The 22226-nt window shown below is 44.9% G+C and overlaps 1 protein-coding gene across 2 annotated transcripts; it reads left to right on the forward strand.

Moving 5' to 3' along the window:
• The first annotated feature begins 16 nt into the window (after nt 1-16).
• On the forward strand, nt 17-22226 carry INO80C (INO80 complex subunit C). 2 transcript variants are annotated; one of them, XM_082416237.1, is made up of 5 exons: nt 17-312; nt 15031-15141; nt 16112-16223; nt 16979-17046; nt 21797-22226. In XM_082416237.1, the coding sequence occupies exons 1-5, from the start codon at nt 157-159 to the stop codon at nt 21935-21937; spliced, it is 588 nt and encodes a 195-aa protein (XP_082272363.1). In that variant the 5' UTR covers nt 17-156; the 3' UTR covers nt 21938-22226. The 2 variants fall into 2 exon arrangements, with proteins under 2 accessions (XP_082272363.1, XP_082272364.1); XM_082416238.1 differs by having other exon boundaries at nt 21832-22226.

Consider the following 22226-nt stretch of genomic DNA (forward strand, 5'->3'; position numbering starts at 1 on the left):
CCTTTTAGATTTGGCCGAGAGAAGTCAACGAAAGCTTTCGGAGTCCAGGCCGGGTTTTCAAAAGCATTAAGACGGAAGTAACGGCGGGCCGGAAGTTGCAGGGCCTGCACTGGGACCGAAGTGGGGAGGGGGGTAGGAGGAAGACTCGGGGTAGGAATGGCGGCTCAAATTCCAATTGTGGCCACCACTTCCACTCCGGGGATAGCCCGGAACAGCAAGAAGAGGCCGGCCAGTCCTTTCCACAACGGCAGCAGCGCCGGGGGCTATACCGCCAGTAAGAAGAAAAAGGTGTCCGCCTCCGGCTTTGCGCAGGTACGCTGTCACACCCCTAGTCTGCGCGTTGCCGGGGCGGAGAGCGCGTGCGCCGGGCTGCGGGGCCGGGCACTGGGAGGCGGGGCGCCTCGCGTGGGCGGGGCCATGCAGTCGTACCTCTTGGGTAAACGCAGGTGTCTGGTGCAAATGAAACATTTTTTCCCCTTAGTTTGCATACGTGGAGTTTGGTTAAAGAACGACCCGCGTTGCATTGTCCATGAGGAGAACTGGGGAGGTGGGGAGGTTGTTATTGCCTTACTAGTAGAGACGCCTCTTCCCGTCGGGGTCGCGATTAGAGCGAGGCTCTGGACTTTTCTTTATGTGAGTTTCAGTCAACCAGAAGTTCTCCTCTCTCACCTTCGTCCATTCTGCAGACATTTACCGAGTGCCTGTGAGGTGCAGAGCGCCCTAATGAACCGTGTGGAGGAACACAGAGATGTATTGATACAGATGATTTCCCTCATCCTCAGAAAAGTGCTTTTTTGACCCTCAGTTTCCCTGTCCCAAAGTGCGTTTGGTCTTACCTCATGCGGTTGTTATGAGGATTCAATAAGATCATGGCCCTAAGCTCGGAGCACAGCGCCTGGCACAGACTTCACAGCATCTGGGCGATCGGGGCTCCGCAATTCCAGCAAAGAATTTTCAGCAGAAGAGTAGCTTGGTTGATGAGTGTTTTTCTTGGCTGCTGCATTTTATTTAAAGCAATGAGAAAGCAAAGATGTACTGTGTTATTTTGTGCTCTCCAGCACATGGCGTGGCATCCTAAACCCAGAACGACATTCTAGAGATATTAACTATCTATGGCTTCCTTCGTCGATAATTGGTAGTGCATTTTTTCCTTTTAAAATACTTTATTGATGTATGATTTGCATACAGTAAAATGCCCAAATCTTAAGAGTACTGATCAATGACTTTACATATGTATCCACCGATGTGGCCAGCATCCAGATTAAGATAGAGAGCATTTCCAAGAGCCCCAGAATATTCCCTGGTGACCCTTTCCAGTTAGTACTCTCTTCCCTCCCTGCCAGAGGTAACCAGTACTCTGACATCTCTCCCCATAGATTGACTTTGCGTTTTTGAGCAGAATATAAATGGAATCATACAGAGCATATTCTCTTGTGTCTGTTTGGATTTCTCTGTGAAAAAATGTTTGTGAGAGTTATTCATTCATTCATGTTATTACCTGTATCAGTACATAGAGTATATTGTGTAAATATACCACAACTGATGAACATTTGAGTTATTTACAGTTTTTGCTCTTATGCATAAGCTGTTCTGAACATTCCTAAAAATCTGGGTAGATACATGCTTTCATTTCTCTTGGGTAAATGGGTAGTAGTGGAATTGCTGGATCATAAGGTAGACACACATTGAATTTAGAAGTTGTTAAACAGTATTTCCCAAAGTAGTTGCACTATTGTGCATTCTGAGCAGCAGAGTATGAGAGTTCCAGTTGCTCTACAACCTCAACAATACTTGGCATCAGGTCTTTAATTTTAGCCATTCTGATGGTTGTGTCATGGTACTTCTTTGTTTTAATTTTTGTGTCTCAGATTACTAATGATGTCATCACTATTTAATTTGCTTTTGACCATTCCGATATCTTCTGTGAAGTGCCTGATTTTTTTCTCATTGTGTTGTTGTTTTTGGGGGGGTTTTAAAATTGTTAATGTATAGGAGTTCTTTATATATTATTGGTTGGAGTCCTTTGCCAGATATATGCATTGCAAGTACTTTCTCCCAGTATGTGCACGGTGCATGTTGATATCCAGCTGTGCTGAGACCAAGGAATGTAGTCAGTACATATTGGGAGGAATGACTGTTTTGACCCTAAAGGTAGCATTGATCATCAGCTCTCCCACAGCAGGCTTCAGAGAGTGGACGAATGACTTCAGGACGCTGGGAATTCCCAGTAACCCAGCTTGGTGGAAATCACAACTCTGGTGGTCTTAGAGCTCTCAGTGAGGGGAAGGGCTGCCTAGGTACTCCCTGTGGGTCTTCTCCATCTCATCAGCCTCAGCGAATCCTCAGGCTAGAAAGAGAAGGGCATTCCCTGGAATAGTGAATTCTTTTCTTTGTTCTCCTCTTCCCAGCTGGCATTTAACTAATGAGGTATATAGCCAGTTACCTGACTCCCACCCTCAGCATCTCATGAAGAAGGAAAAAAACTTGGCTTCTATCTCCAGAAAGGAGTCTTAGTTTTTTTTTTTTTTTTTTTCCTGCTCTAACATAGCATTCCATCCTAGTTCCCTTGTCCACAGAAAATGCAGACATTTGTGCAATGCTGCCCTGAGGGCTGTCTGGAATCTTCCTGAATTGACCCTTATCTGTGTCCCCTCCTCAGCCTTTCTGTCCCGTTTCAGTTGAGCTCAGTCAGCAAGAATTTATTTCTGTTATGTCTCCAGCAGTATGCTTAAGACATTTCAAGGGATTATAGCTTGTCCCTGCCATCCCAAAATCCTTCCAGGAGGAGAGAATGACCTACACATATTGTATTAGTTTTCTACTGCTGTCGTAACGAATGACCACAGATTTAGTAGCTTAAATAACACCCATTTATTAGTTCCTGGTTCTGTAGGTCAGAAGTCCTGGCACAACAAGACTGGTTTGGTTCCCTGCACAGGGTGTCACCAAGCTGAAACCAAAGAGTTGGCCGGGCTAGTTTGTTGCCTGGATGCTCTGGGGGAAAATCTTTTTTTGAGGCTCATTCCGGTTGTTGGCAGAATTCAGTTCTTCGCAGTGGTAGGGCTGCGGCCCCTGTCTCCTTGCTGTCGACTTGTCACTGTCCACAATCCTAGCCACGTGGCCTCCTCCATCTTTATTTATTTATTCATTATTATTGGAGTATAATTGCTTTACAATGTTGTGTTAGTCTCTGCTGTACAACGAAGTGAATCAGCTATATGTATACATATATCCCCTCCCTCTTGGACCTCCCTCCCACCCTCCCCCCTTCCCACCCATCTAGGTCACCACAGAGCACCTGGCTGAGCTCCCTGAGCTATACAGTAGGTTCCCACTCGCTAGCTATTTTACACATGGTAGTGTATATATGTCAATCCCAATCTCCCAGTTCATCCCACCCCCCTTCCCCCCACCCCCTGTCCACACTTCCATTCTCTACATCCACATCTCTATTCCTGCCCCACAAATAGGGTCCTCTGTACCCTTTTTCTAGATTCCACATATATGCCTTAATATATGATATTTGTTTTTCTCTTTCTGACTTGCTTCACTCCGTATGACAGACTCTGGGTCCATCCACGTCTCTACAGATGACCCAATTTCGTTCCTCTTTATGGCTGAGTAATATTCCATTGTATATATGTACCACATCTTCTTTATCTGTGAAGCCAGCTATGGAGAATCTCTTTTGTGTCTAATCTCTCTCACACCTCAAATGTCTCTGACTTCTCTTGTCTCTGGCTCTGAACCAGCTTTAGAGAGCTTGTGTGATTAGGGCAGGCCCACCAGGATAGTCTCTTGTTTAAGATCAGCTGACTTGAGACCTTAATTATATGTCAAATATAAGATATATATTGCAAACCCCTTAAATATATCTCAGATCCCTTCACAGTGGTACGTACATTAGTGGTGCGTTTGCTTAAAAATGGGGAGAAGGTGTGTGTACACCAGAGGCCGGGAATCTTAAGGGCCATCTCTGAATTCTACCTATCACATATCTGAAACAATTAGGAAAATCTCATCATTTCTAACCACGTCCCAAAGCCGATTATAGGTCTTCTCTGGTATTGGTGCCTTAGTGGTGGGACACAGGAAGATGAGGATTCAGCATAGGTGATGGTCATCAGAGAAGGAGAGGTGGGGAGGGAGAAGAGGGACTAGAGGTGGCCTTTGAGGGGTGGTGGGTTTGGATGGGGAAGGCCTTCCGGAGTCGGCACTGTGTACATGTATCAGATTGCTCAAGGTTTCATCAGTGAGAAATGAGTGGTTTTTTTAATATAAATGATTGTAGTTCTTGAGTTAAAAGGGACTTTAGAGATCTTTCAGTATCTAGATTTCAGTAGTTTCTGCTATTTTGTATCTTACAAAAAAGCAATGTCTGTAAAACTTTCATGGGATTTAAAAATTTACAAAGGACATTTACATAGACATTAGAGTGCTTTTTGAAATTGGTGAAAATAACTCAGTGGATTCTTAAGGTGGGTTTTACTTTCCAGAATGTGCATGCTATTTCTAAAGTAAAATTGAGTGACTAGATGAAATTTAAAGGGCTTTCTGCTTGGAAGTCCTCAGGGGTTGAAGGGAATATTTTTGATCCAAAAGTATTCTGAGCAAAGCATTTATAGACGTCTCCTTTATGTCAGCCCTAGAAAATGGTATTAAATAGTTTAATAGGACTAAAACAATATTGTTTTATTATTCCATCAAGATGAATCTTTAGTTCAGCAGAAATTATTGATGTTTATGCTTGCTAAGTTGTACAGATTGTCACAGAATTACAATTCTGTGTTTGGATTTATATTTTCAGTGTAACTAATATAGTTATTGATTAATTACATCAGAATCTGGAAAGTGCCATCTCCCATCCATTCTGGTCATGATATTTTGAAAATGATTAGTGTTAACTTGGGTTGGAGAACAGATACACTGTGCTGTGCTAAAGTGAAAGAAGTCATGATAAATAATAATAATATTTATTGGGCATTTAGTGTGTACCAAATGTTGTTCTACGCACTTTCTAAGTACTATCTCATTTAATTCTCTGTGAATTGTTATTCTACAGGTAAAAAGACAGGAGCATAGAGAGGTTAAGTAACTTTTCCATGGTCACACAGCTAACAAGTCGTAGGGTCAGTATTGGGACTGAGACAGACCGTCCAGAGTCCACATTTTTTTTTCTTGACTGCCTCTCTCAATATCACTCTTACCACTCTCTACCTTAGAAGATGTAATTGGATCTCTAATGTAACCAGATCCAAGGTGCAGAGAAAAGCTTTGGGAGGGGATTTTATTAGCTCAATACAGGGCATTATAGACTTTCCAAGTGCCTATTCAAGTTAATAAAATCTACAGAGAAACCTAATTGACCTATAGACTGAGTGTTACCTCAATAGGCTGATTTGTGATGGTGAAGCAGTTAGCAAAGCATCTAAATAAGTTGAGAGGCAGCAGTTGCTTCTTTAGAAGGTTAGTGCAGAGTGCAGGTGATGGTAGAATCTTCTGTAATTGGAGGCATCCAGAGAACACTGGACTGATTTGATTTATTCATCGAAAAAATAATCATTCTACCCCACCTTTTAAAAAAATCATGATAATGTTAGTTTTCTTTTTTCTATTTTAAATTGGACACAAAACGTCAGCCAGTCTTCTTCCTGCACAATTACTGTAATTTGTGTTTCCTACGTGTTGGTATAGTTTTTCATAAACTATATGTGGTGTGTAACACTGCATGCCCTGCTTTTCACTTAGCGCTGTTTTCTCTTTGTTTGTTTGTTTTTAGCTGCACCACACAACATATGGGATGTGGGATCTTAGTTCCACGACCAGGGATCGAACCTGCGCCCCCTGCACTGGAAGCGCAGAGTCTTAACCACTGGACCGCCAGGGAAGTCCCACTTAGCACTGTTTCTTGACCTTTTCTCTATGTTGATAGTCTTCTCAAGGAATTAAGTGCTCTTATTTAATTGACTTGATTGAATGTTAGGTTGCATCTCACTTTTTTGGTGTTGCAAGTAACCCTACAGTAACCCTGCAGTTTTAGACTAGGGTCAGGTATTTGAATCTAGACTACTATTAGATAGATGTAACTGGGCATTGGATTCATGAATGATAAGACAGAGGACATTTGTCTCCCTTCTGTGTAACCACAGACAGAAGGCCCCCTTTCAGTCTGAGTCAGGGCCCTGCAGGCTGCCAAGGAGACACGAAGTGGTGCATTTGGGCTCTGGTCGGGCGAGCTGAGGCCTTGCTGACTCTGGAGCAGTCCTTTGATGGCGGGCCGGGTTCCTCTTCCTTGGGACTTAATCAGCTCTTTTCGTGCTGCAAAGAGGGGACAGCCCTTAGGGCCGGGCGTCATTCCTTTCCTCTGATCTCAGGGCTTTTGTGTCTTGGGGCGGGACAGTTCAGCTCCTAAAGTCTCTTAGTGTTAATAATGGTTTAGTAACATGGAAACTATACATCATTTCAGATTGTAGTTCATTGCAGCCCAGCCTCACAGACTTGATCTTCCCCTTGACGGTACGTCTCTCCCTCTCATCCCATCACTAACAGAGCCGGGCGTCCAGCTTGGCTGAAGCCCAGGGGAAGGGAAGAACGAGGGCGCAGTACCATGGAGGGTGGGTTTAAAGAGGAAAGGAAAGCAGAAAACCCCGCTCAGGGCCCAGAGTCGGGTGTTGTTTTGCATCTGGTCAGAGAGGGAAGCAAGCCTTCACTGTTGCAGTGGCAGCAACCGGCCCCAGATTAACGTGGCCTAGTTGGTGTCAGGATGGCGTCCTTTCCTGTCCCATCCTCAGCGTGACTCCTCAGCGGGGGTTCGGCCTGCTGACGAGGGAGGAGATGAGGATGGGGTGACCAGACAAACAGGAGGGTTCGGTTCTGGAAGTCAGCGCTTGAGCGCATCACCTTCACCCGCTTCTTGCTGCTGGAGCGGCTGATGCAGACTCCCGACCCTCTCTTCTCATTGCCTCCCGTCCTCTGTCGTCTGTCCGCCGGCATGTCCTCTCCCGGGGGGGTCTCCCAGACCTGCCAACCCATGTGGGCTGCAAGGCACCTGCTTTCCTCCGCCGCCTCTGGGGCCGCACCCCTGCCCAAGTCCCGCGAGGTGTTTCTGCTGCGTCCTCCTGGGTCTCCCGGGGCCTGGGAGCAAACAGCCGACCTCAAAGGATGCCCTTGTTCCCTGCCGGGATTTCACTGTGCACCCGGCGCCTTTGAGCCCCCCACTAGGAGTCAGGGAAGAAGCAGACACAGAGAGGGAGGAACGCAGACCCACAAGAAAAAGCCGAGGTCCCTGCTGAGGACGGTGGCCTGCAACCCGGGCGTGTTCCATGGGTGGTTCTGGAATCACCATAGGAGGCCTTGGGGCCTGGTTCTTCATTTCCCTCTAGTATCTCCTCTTTGCTTCTGAACAGTTCCGTTTGTTTATTGTCTCCCAGATGGAAACAACATTATGTAAGCAGTCATTTTCTTTATGAAAAAATCAAATGAAGTTGAAACTTCCAGTGGATCTGGCCCTGGGAAACCTCTTTCACATTCTCACATTCCACCTGTTTTTCCTGAGTTGGCCCTGGCTGGCTTGGCTTTTCTGCTCAGACGTGATGCTCACTGCACAGTTAGTTAGTAGGGTTGTTTTTCTCTCTCTCCCTTAACTTAGGCTGCCCTGTAGGCCCAGCCTCCTGACGGTCCCCACCCACCGGCCTGCTCCTAGCTGGTGTCTTGCTGTGCCCTTGTGAATTGTCGGATTCCTGGGGAAAACAGCCCCTCTCCTTCTCCTGACGCTGGCAGGTGGCCTGCTCACCTCACAGGCCTTCCAGCCAGTGGGGCTGGGCTTCCCCCTTCGGCGCTGTGCCACCGCCTCTTGACAGAGCAGGCCCCTGTCACTCTTCTACATCTGCATGCCAGCCATTGCTTCCTCCGCAGGGCCCGTGGCTCATTCGCTGCTAGGTTGGCAGCTGGCTGTGTGCGGGGGAGGGTCTCACATGGCCACTGTATTTTTTTTTTTTTAATTTATTTATTTTATTTATTTTTGTCTGTGTTGGGTCTTCGTTTCTGTGCGAGGGCTTTCTCCAGTTGTGGCGAGCGGGGGCCACTCTTCATCGCGGTGCGCCGGCCTCTCACCGTCACGGCCTCTCCCGTTGCGGAGCACAGGCTCCAGACGCGCAGGCTCAGTAGTTGTGGCTCACGGGCCCATTTGCTCCGCGGCATGTGGGATCTTCCCAGACCAGGGCTCGAACCCGAGTCCCCTGCATTGGCAGGCAGATTCTCAACCACTGCGCCACCAGGGAAGCCCCCCACTGTATTTTTTTAATCCTCTAAATATTTTAGTGTGGATTTCCTAAAACCAAAGGCATTCTCATACATATATAACAGCAGTACAGTGGTCAAATTTAGGGAATGAACGTTGAAGCGACACTGATACCTCATATACAGACCTTATTCTCGTCCTTTGTCTGGTCCAGGATCCAGCCTAGGCTCACACTTTGCACTAAGCTGTCATGTCTTTTTAGCCTCCTGTCATGTGGAACAGTTCTTCAGTCTTTATCTTTCGTGACCATGACACTTCTGAAGAGCACTGCTCATTGTTTCATAGACGCTTCCTCAGTTCGGGCTTGTCTGATATTTCCTCGTGGTTAGGTTTGGGTGATACATTTTTGGCAGGAGTAGAGAAGGATGCTGTTCCCTTCTCGGCGCTTCATGTCGTGGAACTTGGTGTCGATCCATCCCGCTGCGGATGATGTGTCTGTGAGCACTTAGTAAGTTAGTGTCTGCCAGTTTTCTCCACTATGAAGTTATTATTTTTCTGTTTGTATTAAAGTATCAGTGTCTTGAGACTGTGTATATCCTGTTTCTCTTCACACTTGCCAACCACTTTTAGTGTCTGTTGATGGTTCCTGCCTGCAACAGTTATTATAGTGGTGGTTGCCAAATGGTGATTTTTCTAATTCCTTCTTTCCTTCTACAATTATTAGTTAGACTCCTGCTGTGAGCAAGAGCTTTCTCTTCTCTCCCATTTCCTTTGCATTCTTACAGTCAGTGTTTGTATTCATCCATTCTCATTTTGTTCTCTGGGTTACAATCCATTACTAGCCTTCTTCATTCAGTCTTTCATAAATGTATTTGTTTGTTTATTTGTAACAGCTTTATTGAGATATAATTTGTATACCATAAGATTCACGCTTTTAGAATGTACAGTTCAGTGGTTTATAGTAAATTTACTGAGTTGTGCAACCATCACTACTATCTTATTGTCCAATATTTCCATGACCACCCAAAGCAACCCCCTACCCATTACCAGTCACTCCCCATTCCCCTGTCCTGCCAGCTCCTGACAACCACTGATCTACTTTCTATCTCTATGAATTTGACTACTTTAGGTACCTCAGATAAGTGGAATCATACAATATGTGGCTTTTTGTGTCTGGCTTCTTTCAGTTAGCATAATATATTCAAGGTTTATCCATGTTGTAGCATGTATCAGTACTTCATTCCTTCTTACAATTGAATAATACTCCATTGTATGGATAAGCCACAGTTTGTTTATGCATTCATTAGTTGATGGACATTTAGGTTGTTTATGCTTTTGAGTTATGAATAATGCTTCTATGACTATTTATATATGGATTTTTGCATAGACATGTGTTTTCAATTCTCTTGGGTATATACCTAGGAGTTGAATTATTGGGTCATATGATAATTCTATGTTTAACATTTTGAGGACCCAGCAGACTTTTTTTTTTTATTACATCTTTATTGGAGTATAATTGCTCTACAATGTGGTGTTAGTTTCTGCTGTATAACAAAGTCAATCAGCTATATGTATACATATATCCCCATATCCCCTCCCTCTTGCGTCTCCCTCCCACCCTCCCTATCCCACCCCTCTAGGTGGTCACAAAGCACCGAGCTGATCTCCCTGTGCTATGCAGCTGCTTCCCACTAGCTATCTATTTTACATTTGGTAGTGTATATATGTCAGTGCTACTCTCTCACTTCGTCCCAGCTTACCCTCTACCCACCTGCCCCCCCACCCCGTGTCCTCAAGTACATTCTCTACGTCTGCGTCTTTATTCCTGTCCTGACCCTAGGTTCATCAGAACCAATTTTTTTTAGATTCCATATATATGTGTTAGCATATGGTATTTGTTTTTCTCTTTCTGATTTACTTAACTCTGTATGACAGACTCTAGGTCCATCCACCTCACTACAAATAACTCAATTTCATTTCTTTTTATGGCTGAGTAATATTCCATTGTATATATGTGCCACATCTTCTTTATCCATTCACCTCTCGATGGACACTTAGGTTGCTTCCATGCCCTGGCTATTGTAAATAGTGCCAGCAGACTGTTTTTCAAAGTGATTGCACCCTTTTACATTCTCACAAGCAATGTATGAGGGTTCTAGTTTCTCCACATCCTCACCAACACATTGTTATGTCCTTGAGTGTAGCCATCCTAGTGGGTGCGAAGTGATATCTCATTGTGGTTTTGATTTCTATTTCCCTACTGACTCATGATGTTGAGCAAATTGTCCAGATGTGGCCAGTGGGAACCTCTTCAAACTGACTGCTACGTCCTTCAATTTACCCCCATCACTTTTCGAGTGCTGTAATGGACTTGAACTGTGTCCCTTTAAGGTTCATATGTTAAAGTCCTAACCCCCAGTATGCCTCAGAATGTTACTGTATTTAGAAATAATGCCGTTAAAGAGGTAATTAAGGTTAAATGAGGTCATAAGGGTGGAGCCCTAATTCAATATGAATGGTGTCCTTATAAGAAGAGGGAAAGACAAGAAAGGGGTGGGGTGGGGAGGGCGTGTATATAGAGGAAATGCCATGTGAGGACACAGTGAGAAGATGGCCATCCACAAGCCAAAGAGATAGAGCTCATAGAGAACAGACTTGTGGTTGCCGGGGTTGGGGGGCGGGGGATGGGTTGGGAGTTTGGGGTTAGCAGGTGCAAACTATTATATATAGAATGGATAAACAACAAGGTCCTACTGTATAGCACAGAGAACTATACTCACTATCCTGTGATAAACTGTAGTGGAAAGCATGTGAAAAAGAACGTATATATATATGTATAACTGAGTCACTTTTCTGTACTGCAGAGATTCACACAACATTGTAAATCAACTATACTTCAATAAAATAAAATTTTAAAAAACAATTTAAAAAAGAGAGAGAGAGAGAGACAGGCCTCAGGAAAACCCAACCCTGCTGACATCTTGATCTTGAACTTCTAGTCTCCAGAACTGTAAGAAAATAAGTTTCTGTTATTTAAACCACCCAGTCTGTGGTATTTTGCTAGGCAGCTCTAACAAACTGATACAAGCGTTTTCTTACTTTCTGGCACCACGAGGCTCATCTTGTACTTTCCTACCCCAACCCCAGAATCAGCCATTTCTTCAGATTACTAGTTCTTGGAGAACAATATTTAGAAACCAGGATCTATACCTGGTGTCCCTATTGTTCATTGTTCCCAGCCGTCTCCATGGAAGAGCTAGGAAATGTAGGTGTGTGTGTGTGTAAGTGGCCCCCATGCTTTGACATCATATAGAATTTAAGAAACTCATGAGGCTAATGATAGTCTATTATATTTACCCCATTTTTTTTCACTCATTCCATTGTTCCCCTTTTGTTTCTGAAGTTCCCAGTCTTCTGTTATTTTTTTTTATGTTTTCATAACAGTAGGTGATACCTGGACTTTCCAGTGCCATTGGATATGAGTTTCAGGAGACACTGAGCCTGGATCACTTAATGCCTCTGTATCCATTTCTGTGTTTATCTGTCTGTATATATGTTAGAAACCATGAATTCCTATTGCTAACCTGTGATTTCCATCCAATAGCACAAGATTCATTCTAGCCGCCCCTCATTCCTTATTTGCCTCATCTTAGAAGGTGTGTAGTTTCAGAATTATTAACCTGTACCCTTGTGAGAAACAAACCTACCAATTGTTCCTGGTTCTTTTTGCCTCTAACCTTAGGTTATATGGTCAGAATACTATGTTCACATCACTAACATTATTTCTCCCTTCCTCCCCTTCAGTGTGGTTGTGTTATTCATTCAAACCTCAGTTAAGTTGGTTTGTTTTTGTTTGTATTCCATTTTCTCTATCTGCTGCCCGATCCTTGTTGGTTGGTTTTATTTATTTGTTTGTTTGTATGTGAAACTTTAACATGGTTCAAAAAGTCAAAACTTTACAAATAACTATACTTGGAGAAGTTTACTCCTCTCTTGTCCTTTCCCATCACCCCTTCCTCCCACCCTGTTCCCTTGTGCCCTATAGGTAACCAAGCCCAGTCGTTTCCGAATTATCCTTCCTGTGTTTCTTTGGGTCTGGCCACTGCATCTCATCCAGAGACGATTCCTTACAGTGAACTCCGGAGCATACACATCTCAAATACTGACGCTGGCATGGAGTGATGCTGCGTTGTCTTATTCCTTAACTCCAATCAGTTAATCAGTCAGTGATTATTTGGGGCTTACTCTGTGCCAGGCACCGGGTTAGATGCAGGGCACGGAAGACTGGCCCAGATGGTGAAGCAGGTTGTTCTGACCCCCTGTGCCTTCTCACCCTTGGCATCTGTCCCTTCCCTCATCTGCTTACCTCTCTCCTTTGTCTCTCCTTCTTCTGGTCTGTTGTTCCCTGCCTGTTTCACAAAGCTGCTGTTATTTCAGTGACTAACCAAGACTTAAATACTAACTATCAATCATGTATCCAATTTATGATATTACTCTTACAAATAGTCAACACTAAATAACATTGACAACTGGCCAGAACTACTCAAGGTAACGTTGGTTACTGATTAAATGTGATGGGAAAAATCAAATCTTCCTCATCAAATTGGGTCTCCCAGGACACATGTATGTGCGGAAATACTATGACCATGAAGGAAAAATCACAAGGGCAATAAAAAGTTGGTTATGTACAAAATGCTAAATCTAATCTTTGTTGTAAAAGTAAAGCTGACATGGACTAATCCCAATGGAAATTTTAGTGGAGCATAAATAAAAATGGAAAAAATGGAAACTCTTTATGCTTACAGAAAATGACTCCATGGATTCTGGACCAGAAAATACAAAATACAGGAGGGAGGGGGAGCAAGAGGGGAGGCTGGAGAGGAGGCCAGGAGGCCAGACTTGTGCCTAATTCCCAGGGCGGTGGGAAGCACTGATGGGTTGTAAATAGGGGAGTTAACGTCAAGTTTACATTTAGAAGTGTGTCGCTGAGGGTGCTGTAGAGAACGGAGAGGGCAAGATGTGTGCTTCTGAGGCCCTCCCCTGAACCCCAGAGCTGAGGAAGGGCCAGATAAAGGCGAAGGACTGGGGAGGGAGGGGAGGATAGGAAAAGAAAGAGAAAGAGAGAACTGTGGCTACAGATGGTGGGAAAAGGATGAGAAATTGGGAGTGTCTTAGTCCTTAGAGAGCAGATATCTGAGCTAGGCCTTGGAGGGGAGAAAAGTTAGGAAAGACCGTGAATAGGGGGAGGATAAGGTGAGGGGCAGTCCAGATAGAAGAGGGCTTGTGAGCAGAGGAGAGGGAGCACAGGCCCACAGGAGAGACCCTGGAGAGGAGTCTCGGAAGGTGTGCGAGAAGAAACTGTTCGGGGAACTATTGCAGCAGGGCGGGGGGTCCCTGTCCCCCCCCACCCCCAGAACTCTCATACACTGCTGCTGGGAGTGTAAAAGAGTGCAGCCATTTAGGGAAATGATCTGTCAGTTTCTCATAAAGTTTATTCACCCTATAACCCATTCCACTAGTAGGTATTTACCCAGGAGAAGTAAAGACACATGTCCACATAAAGACTTGTACAGAATGTTCACAGCAGCTTTATTTATAATAGCTGAAGACTGAAAATGACCCACATTTCATCAACAAGAAAATGGACAGACAACATTGTGGTACATCCATACAGCGGAATACCGCTCTGCTGAGTGGTATACAAATTCTGTGAAACAGACTACCAATCTAGGCAGCGACATGGACAAACCTCAGAAACTTCATGCTGAGCTAAAGAAGCCAAACACAGCAAACAGTACATGCTGTCGGATTCCACTCATATAAATTTCTAGAACAGGCCAAAGTAACGTGGTGGAAATCAGAACAGTGGCTGCCTGAGGTTGGAAGGTATTGACTAGGAAGGGGCATGAGGGAACTTTCTGAGATGACGGAAATATTCTGCCTCGTTAGGGACCTGGATTACACAAGTGGAAGCATTTGGCAAAACTCATGAAACCTACACTTAAGATCTGCACATTTCACTGTATGTAAATTATATATCAATTAAAAAACAGTTTATTGCGGTCTGGGAAGATTGGAAATAGCATTACAAATCAGAAGTGATTTCTTCCTTTGGCTTGTTTCTTCTTCCTGATTCTTGGCTTCAAAGGTCTTTTGTTTTAAAGTGCATTAGCCTGCTTGTCAGGGCACTCTCTGCCGCAGCCAGCTGACCGTGGCCCCCAGCCTGCTCTCCCTTTATCCTCCGTGCTCAGAATGCCCACATCCTGTTGTGCCCTGACGCGTACCAGCTCCATCCTGGGTTCTCCAGCCGATGAGACCCTTAAAGGGGCTGGACCTTTTTTGGCTTAATGTTTCAAGACACAATTTGACAAGATGGGCAGGAGTAGGGGCCATGTGGTGTCACGGAGATGGTGGGGCCTTTGGAATTGGCTCCACCTGGGTTTGAATCCAGAGGTAATCCCTGTGTGGCCTTGAACCCGTATACCTGAGCCTCAGTTTTCTTCTGTGTAAACTGGGGATAATAGCACCCACCTTGTAGTAGTGAGACACCTGTGCTTGGCACGCAGGGGAGCCAGGAAGCCTGGCGGCTGGGGTCCTTGCTGCCTCTGCTGTGGCTTCTGCACAGCGGGTGCTGCTTCCAGGCTCCACCCCGTGCAGGCCGCCCGCTGGGGCTCTGGGTGCACCGTCTCCCCTCGCGTGTCCGGTGCTGTCATCTTACGTCTTGTTGAGAGCTGAGTTAGGAAGCTCAGCCAAAGGACACTGACCTCATACTATTCTTGTTATGTTTTAAGGGTATCAGCATGGAAGGCGTGAGTGAGAATAAAATGGTGCCCTCTGATTTTAGCACAGGACCTCTTGAAAAAGCTGCCAAACCTTTGCCATTTAAGGATCCCAACTTTGTGGTAAGCATCTGAGGTGTTTTAGAAATAAAAAACCAAACAACTATACCTCGGCCCCTGATCTCGCTGGGCCTGCAGCCCAGGCAGCACTGGTGCCCCGTCTCCGTCAGCCCAAGTCACCACCTCCTCCACCGTGGGCTGTTGTAGGAGGGGTAGGGGCAGGAGAAGAAGGCCCTTCCTTTTGACCTCCCAGTGTGCCAATTCCCAAGAATTTTGGTGGAATTCCTTTGTGGAATTCATTAAAGGATACCATTTTGAGAGTGGGTCACTTCCCCGATGATTGCTCACCTTCCTTCTTCATAAGATTTAGATGAGGCTTGAAATAATTAACTAAAAGAGGAGTGCTTGAGGGGTAGGATAAATTACATGATTCAGATTATACCACTGAAGTTTATTTTTCATTAATTAGCTTTGAAAATACAGCGTTAACAGTGCCTGTAACAGATTTTTGTATTCCTTGCATTTTATTTTGTCATCGTCATAAGACAAAAAAGAAAAAAAAATTTCCAGAAGGCTTGCTGTGCCATGATTGAGGCTTCCTTGGGTTTTCCTGGAGCACCACTAATTTACAAGGTGGAGACTGGCCCTCAGAAAGGAGTCTGGAGATGTGGTCATGAGTTTAAATCTAACTTTGTAGTAAATTTATTTTAAAGTAGTGGGAAATTCATGAGTGAATTCCATAAAGTTAGACCCAATAAAGGATGTGATTTTCTATGTGCATATAAAAAAAAATTAACCTTTTGTTTCTACTCCATTACCAACTAACTCATATGTTTTGACAATCCAAAAGCCGTGTTTTTTTATAAGTAAGATTAAAGTGTATGGTGTAATACTTTTTTAAAAAGCCTTAGGGTACACTGACTGCTGATTGAATGAGGGGTTTATTACAGTTATGAATATGCATAAATGTCAGATACTGAAATGATCATCTCCACTGATCTCTGTTTCTTCTAATCCATGCTTTCGCCTCGAGCACTCTGGCCATGGTGGCGCAGCGGCTGGCAAGAAGAATAGAACCTGGAAGAACCTGAAACAGATTCTGGCTTCTGAAAGGGCATTGCCATGGCAACTGAACGATCCTAACTGTGAGCTGTCTAGAACCTCCGATGTGTTTATAATGTCAGACTAGGAACTTTCTTATAACAAACCCACATTATTGTGTTTGCATTCATGTAGAAACAATTTTTAGCTTGGGAATTTTACAGTGGCATCCATATAGGGAGATTATGTGTATATTTCCTCATAGCTGTATTCTGTGTTGAATCTGTGTGTTTGCGTTGTCATGGATGTGTGGTTTTTAGTGTCACTGTTAACATTTCAGTCTGCAGCCGTAGTATGCTGCAGTATTTCCAAATCTGTGTTATATGTTCTGCTCAACTTCCATGGAAAGTACAGGTTCGAACTTCCTTCCATCTCTTGCCCCACTGCACGTCTTTCATGGGGGTGACTCAGACGGGTGACAAGCGAACTAGTCAGTTGCCTGGGTGTGGACATTCCGGTGTCCGGATGCTCAGATCCAGTTAGTGGGTTGTTTGGCATCTCATCACATCAGTCCATGTAACCAGAGACAGTGAAAGTAGCTTGTGGGCAGATGAGCTTTCCGGTGGTTCTGCTGGAGTAGAGGGTCCCTGGGGACAGGGCAGAGCTGGATCTGGGGCCTGCACTTGGTCTATGACATCCTGCATTATTTCCCCAGAGAATTCTCTGGGTACTGAATCATAAAGTAAAAAGTTCAGGAATATTATCAAGCAGTATTTTAGGGGAAAAAAAAAAAAAAGGGGGAAAGGATCTGAATGTTTTAAAGCCAGTTTAGTTATTTTCTTTTTTTTTTTTTCCCCAGACTTCAGTATTGATGCTCCTCCATCCTTTAAACCAGCTAAGAAGTATTCTGATGTTTCAGGTCTTCTTGTGAGTATGATTACATCTCTATGTCTTACAACATTGAACTGAAAAGGAGATTTCACGGTACTGTCTATTTAGAAAGTGTTGGATATTGACACTGGTCCTGCCAGAGCCCGTGTACTCTGAACAGGTAATGGGTTTGTGCGGAAGCATTCACTCAGTTATTTAAGAGCAGCTGCAACCTGGGGCATCCATGTGGGCAGCCTGGAGCGAGGGTTGCTCCCGAAAGCAGGAGACCTGAGTGTTAGTTTCCCTTCCTCTGCTTGGTAACTATATGAGAGAACATGAAAGAAACAACAATTTCTCTTTTTTATAGCTGAAGTTTAAAAAAAATTCCTGCAATTTAGAGATGATTGTATTGGGTTGGCCAAAAAGTTCGTTTGGGTTTTTCCGTAAGATCTTATGGACAAACCTGAACAAATTTTTTGGCCAACCCAACACTTTAAAAAAAAAAATTTAAACTTCTTTAAAGAGGCACTATGGTAAAGATAGTGGTTTTCAAATTTATTTTTAAGCATCAGAATCCCTTTTCCAAATGAAATCTTTTACAGAATCCCCTGGAGCCCACCTGCCCACTGTGACCCCATGTGCATCTGGTCCTCTGCCCTTCCCCCCACTCCCCACCCCAGGGACCCCTACGGTGCTTCTAGGGAACACAGTTTGAAAACCAGCAGTGCAGTTGGACAAGTGGGACTTGGGTAAGTCCCTGAACCTCAGCGACCCCAGAGAACCTCGTTTCCTTGTTTGCAGAATGTGGATGAAGTGTGGAACTTTCCGCTCGCCTTCTTCATCCTTTTTCATTATTATTAAATTTGGAAGATGGGCTTCTTCTCATAACTGTAGAAATAATGAGACACCTCACTTTTTGAAGCTCATATACATCATTTAAATGCTTTACCTTTACATGAAAATGTGTAACTCCAACTTCTGTAACACACTAAATTAATGATATACATTTTAGATTGGGAAAGATTTTTTATTATATTTTTGAAAATAATGTTAGTTTTCCTCTCTGAGTTAGTCATATGTTTTAGCTTTTCCTCCAGAGAGCACACACTCTAAAGAGTACTACAGACTTGTTAACATAGACCTTAAACATAATGATCCTAAAAAATAGGGAAAGTAGAAGCACTATAAAGTGACGTGTGTGTGTGTGTGTGTGTGTGTGTGTGTGTTTGTTGTGTGTTGGGTTCTTTTTGTGTCCATTCATGGGCATGTATCTTTTTCGGAAGGTCCCCTGAGGGGACTTCCATTTGAGAAAAATATTGTAGTCTTATGCTATCTCTTGTCTACTGCCTGAAAGTAGTTGCCTCATATATTTGACCCATTTTAATAGTTGTTTATGGAAGGAGGGCTCATCTGGCACAAGTTATTCTGTTATGGCCCAAAGTGGAAATTTCTCCCTGTACCATTTTGTGCTGAGCTTGTAGCAGCCGTGGTTTATGGCCAGACTTGGAGGGTGGCCCCTTAGAATGTAGCTTTATCCTCACCACTATCAGGCAGCTCATTTAATAGTGGAGTGGTTTTCACACGTTAGGAGGCATGAAAATCATTTTGAGAAGCATTGTTCCAGGCCCCTTTATGCCATTGGCAAAGGACTTGTCATGTTATACATAACTAACCTCTTGCCCCACTATATGTAAGAATTAAGACATTCTGAATAAACAGAGAACTCTACCAAATCATTGAAAGACAATCCCATAGAAGAGTCAGCTAAAAGAATATGAATAGACAATTACAAGGAGGAAATACAGATGACCAATGAGCAGATGTTCAATCTCAATGATAATTAGGAAAAAGACTCATCAGGTAGGAAAGAAATGAAGACATTTGGTTACATACCTTGTCACCAACATAGAGAAATGGACATCCTCCTACATGGCTGTCTTGAGGTGGGAGTCACATTGGTACACATTCTCGGGAAAACTATTGGCACTACCTATCGAGACAAAAAGGTAGAGGCTTACGACCTAGCAATTTGCCTTCCAGCCAGCTCCCTAGAGAAATATTGTGTACAAGGAGCTTCATGCAGAAATGCTTATGAGAAAATGTGTTAGCAAAATATTGGAAACAACATAAAGTTAAACCAGTGGGCTAGGGCTGGGGAGTTCATACTATTCTGTGAGCTTGATGTATAGGTAACAACATGGGTAAACTTCCAAGATGTGGTGCAAAGCAGGATAAGTAGCATGGTACCACTTCAGTAAAACTCAATACACAGTCACAAAAAAATACTGGGCACTTCTCTGGCGTGTTTGTATGTGTGTGTGAGGGTATATATATAAACAAGGTCTGGAAGGGTTCCCGCCTAGCAGCACTTTCCTCAGGGGAAGACAAAGGACTTCTGGATGGTAGATGGTAGTAAAAGGAGACTTTAGTCTTATTTGCAATGTTTTCTTTTTTTTAGAGGAGAATATGTTCACCTGTTACTTGTATAAATTAAACTTACGTAATTAAAAAATAAAGCCGGGCTCATGTTTACACTGACCCATCTGTTCCAGCCAGTGGCCATTTCCCCTGTGCTGGGGCCTGGCCGGAAGGGGTGCAGGGTCACACCTGTGTTCAGCCCTTGTTACAAGGCTGTGGAAAGTACTGCGGCTCTGGGTGAGATGGGGGAGCAGTATATACTGCCTGTCCCCCTGTAACAAGGGAGGCATTAAAGCCGTTTGCTGCCTGCCCTCTGGGCAGGGGGCCTTTGCTTCATTCAGGCTGGAGGGACGGCGCCCAGAGGAGGGCAGACCGCAGGAGTCCAGTTCTTTACTTGTTCATCTCTGAGGTGTCACCCAGCCTCCTTCCCTCTGTTCAGAATACTAGGTCAGGTCTGGTCCGTGCGAGTCTTTGTTTGACCTCTTTGTTGGTGCAACAGTTCTCTGTATTCCGCATTATTTGTTCAGCAGCCTTCTTGGCAGTGAGGCCTGAACTTGGGTGGGCCGGCTCGGCACAGTTTGGTGGTGGGAGTGAGGCAGCCACAGAGATGGAACCAGGCCAGGGCTGGTTCATCCATGGAGGCGAGATGATCAAAGCCAGACGCACATGCCTGCGCCCCTGCTCGGAACTGCAGGGCAGCTCCCCTGCCAGTTAGTACATCTAACTGCCTCATGGCCAGGAGCCCTCAGAAGGGACCTGCTGCTGTTTTTCTAGTTAAGCCTTCCTTTATATGAGTGGCATGAAAGGAAATGTGGTACAGAAAGGCAGTATCTAGATTAAGCCAAAGGATCAAAGTTTTGTTTTATATAGAGCTTTAATTAATTTTAGCTTTTTAGGAATAATCTCATTTTCCTGACACACAGACCTCAAATACCTTAGGGAGATCCCCAGTGATGGAACTGAAGACTTCTTAGAGCATGAGAAACCCATGACTAAGTTCCCTTCAGCTTGTTGCTTCTTCACCAAGCCTCCCTCCCTCCGTAGATCACGGCGCGTCTGGGTCCACGCAGAGACGACCAGCACTGGCGCAGACAATCCACCCCTGAGTAATTGGCTGTTATCTGTCTAGACGTTAATGGCATCTTTTATAATTTTTTAAAGGAGCTCCAAATGACTCACCCTCATGTTTTCTGTTTCAAAATCTGTAGGAGGCATGTGCCTTGAGGTAGATAGTAAGTGAATATTTTCTCCACTCTGCACATGGGGAGAACAGACCAAAAGAGAATTTTGATATATCAGTGGGAAACAAGTTCTCTTTTCTGTGACTCTCCCCATGGTTCATTTGTTTGTTCATTCACTCATCCCTCATTCATGGTAGCTGAAGGCCCACTGTGCGCTCTGCATCGCACTAGGAGACAGTACAGCCAGGATCCAGTGATAAGCAAGCCACAGGGTTCTTGCCTCGGGCAGGGTCGTGAAGTCTAGGTCACAGCCTAGACTTCAGGCAAAGAGTCACACGGATAATAAACGTAAGAGCAACAGAGATAAGCATTCCACCGGAGATAGGGGTGCTGAGGTGAACGTGAGGATAGGGTCCTGACTGCCTGTGGGGGCAGATAAAGCTTCCGTGATGATGCGACTTCGGGGGCTGAGTCCTGAGGGATGAGCAGGTGGTTACTGGGCAAGGAAAGGGCAAATGGGCAGGATGGGAGGGGGGCGCTCAGAGCCGGGCTGGTTGGAACCGGACGGTGGGGACCCGTGGCTGAGGAAGGGGCTCGGGAGGAGGGGCCCAGGCAGGGTCTGAGGAGCTGTGCTGCGGACTGGGGCCATTGAGAGGTTTCACGAGGAAAGACACGATCGGAGCTGCAGGTTGTAAAGAGGCCCCTGGCTGCAGGTGTCGGATGGCAGCCCTTTCCAGTGGAGGAGGATGGGTGGCCAGTCCGGCACCGCAGGGTAGCCCAGGGAGCCATGGAAGTGACCTGGGGGCGGTGAGGGGGAGCAGGAGAGGAGCGCACTGGGAGTAGGTGGCGTGGGGACGGGGTGCCCCCCCCCACCTTGGGTGACAGATCCGGAGCATTTGTTTGAAGCAGCTGGAGTCTGAAGGCAGGGATCAGGGAGGGATGATCAGCACAAATTCAGTTTGGACCCTGTTGCTGGTAGCCCTGAGGCACCAACCAGAAGAGTCCTGGTGTCTGATGGGGTTATTCACCCTTCCTCCTGGCCATACCCTGAAGCCTTTCTCAAGTCTGGGAAGATTAATGTGTCTTTGCCAAAGTGAGCGATTTAGCATTCTTGGTGACAGAGTCAGACATGATGAAGACATTTTTCACTTTCAGTAAAACAGAAAAATAATTTTTATCTTGATCTTACATCTCAACTCCGACAACAACTTTCTGCCCTTCTCTGTGCCTGCTTCTCACCCAGGCCAGCTACACTGACCCCCAGAGCAAGCTGCGCTTCAGCACCATCGAAGAGTTTTCCTACATTCGGCGGCTGCCGTCTGACGTGGTCACGGGCTACCTGGCCCTGAGGAAGGCCACGAGCATCGTCCCCTGAGCCCGGAGAGACGGAGCATGAAGTGGAAAACTGTTTCAAAGGCAGACTTTGGACTCAACGTTTTGTTTTATGGAAACGAACTCATTCTGTCAATCTGGAAATGTCAGTGTTGGGCCTTGGAAAGAATGTTTGGCTTTAATTTAAGGAGGTTTTTTTGTTTTCCCTCCAAGTGTGATATTTCCTGTTGAATTAAATTATACTTCATTTGTTGCCCCAAGTAAAGTTGTTTGACAAGAAAATATAAAATTGTGCTTTTAATTTAA

The sequence above is a fragment of the Balaenoptera physalus genome (genome assembly GCF_965194825.1).
Source record: "Balaenoptera physalus genome assembly, chromosome: 12".
Taxonomy (NCBI): Eukaryota; Metazoa; Chordata; class Mammalia; order Artiodactyla; family Balaenopteridae; genus Balaenoptera; species Balaenoptera physalus.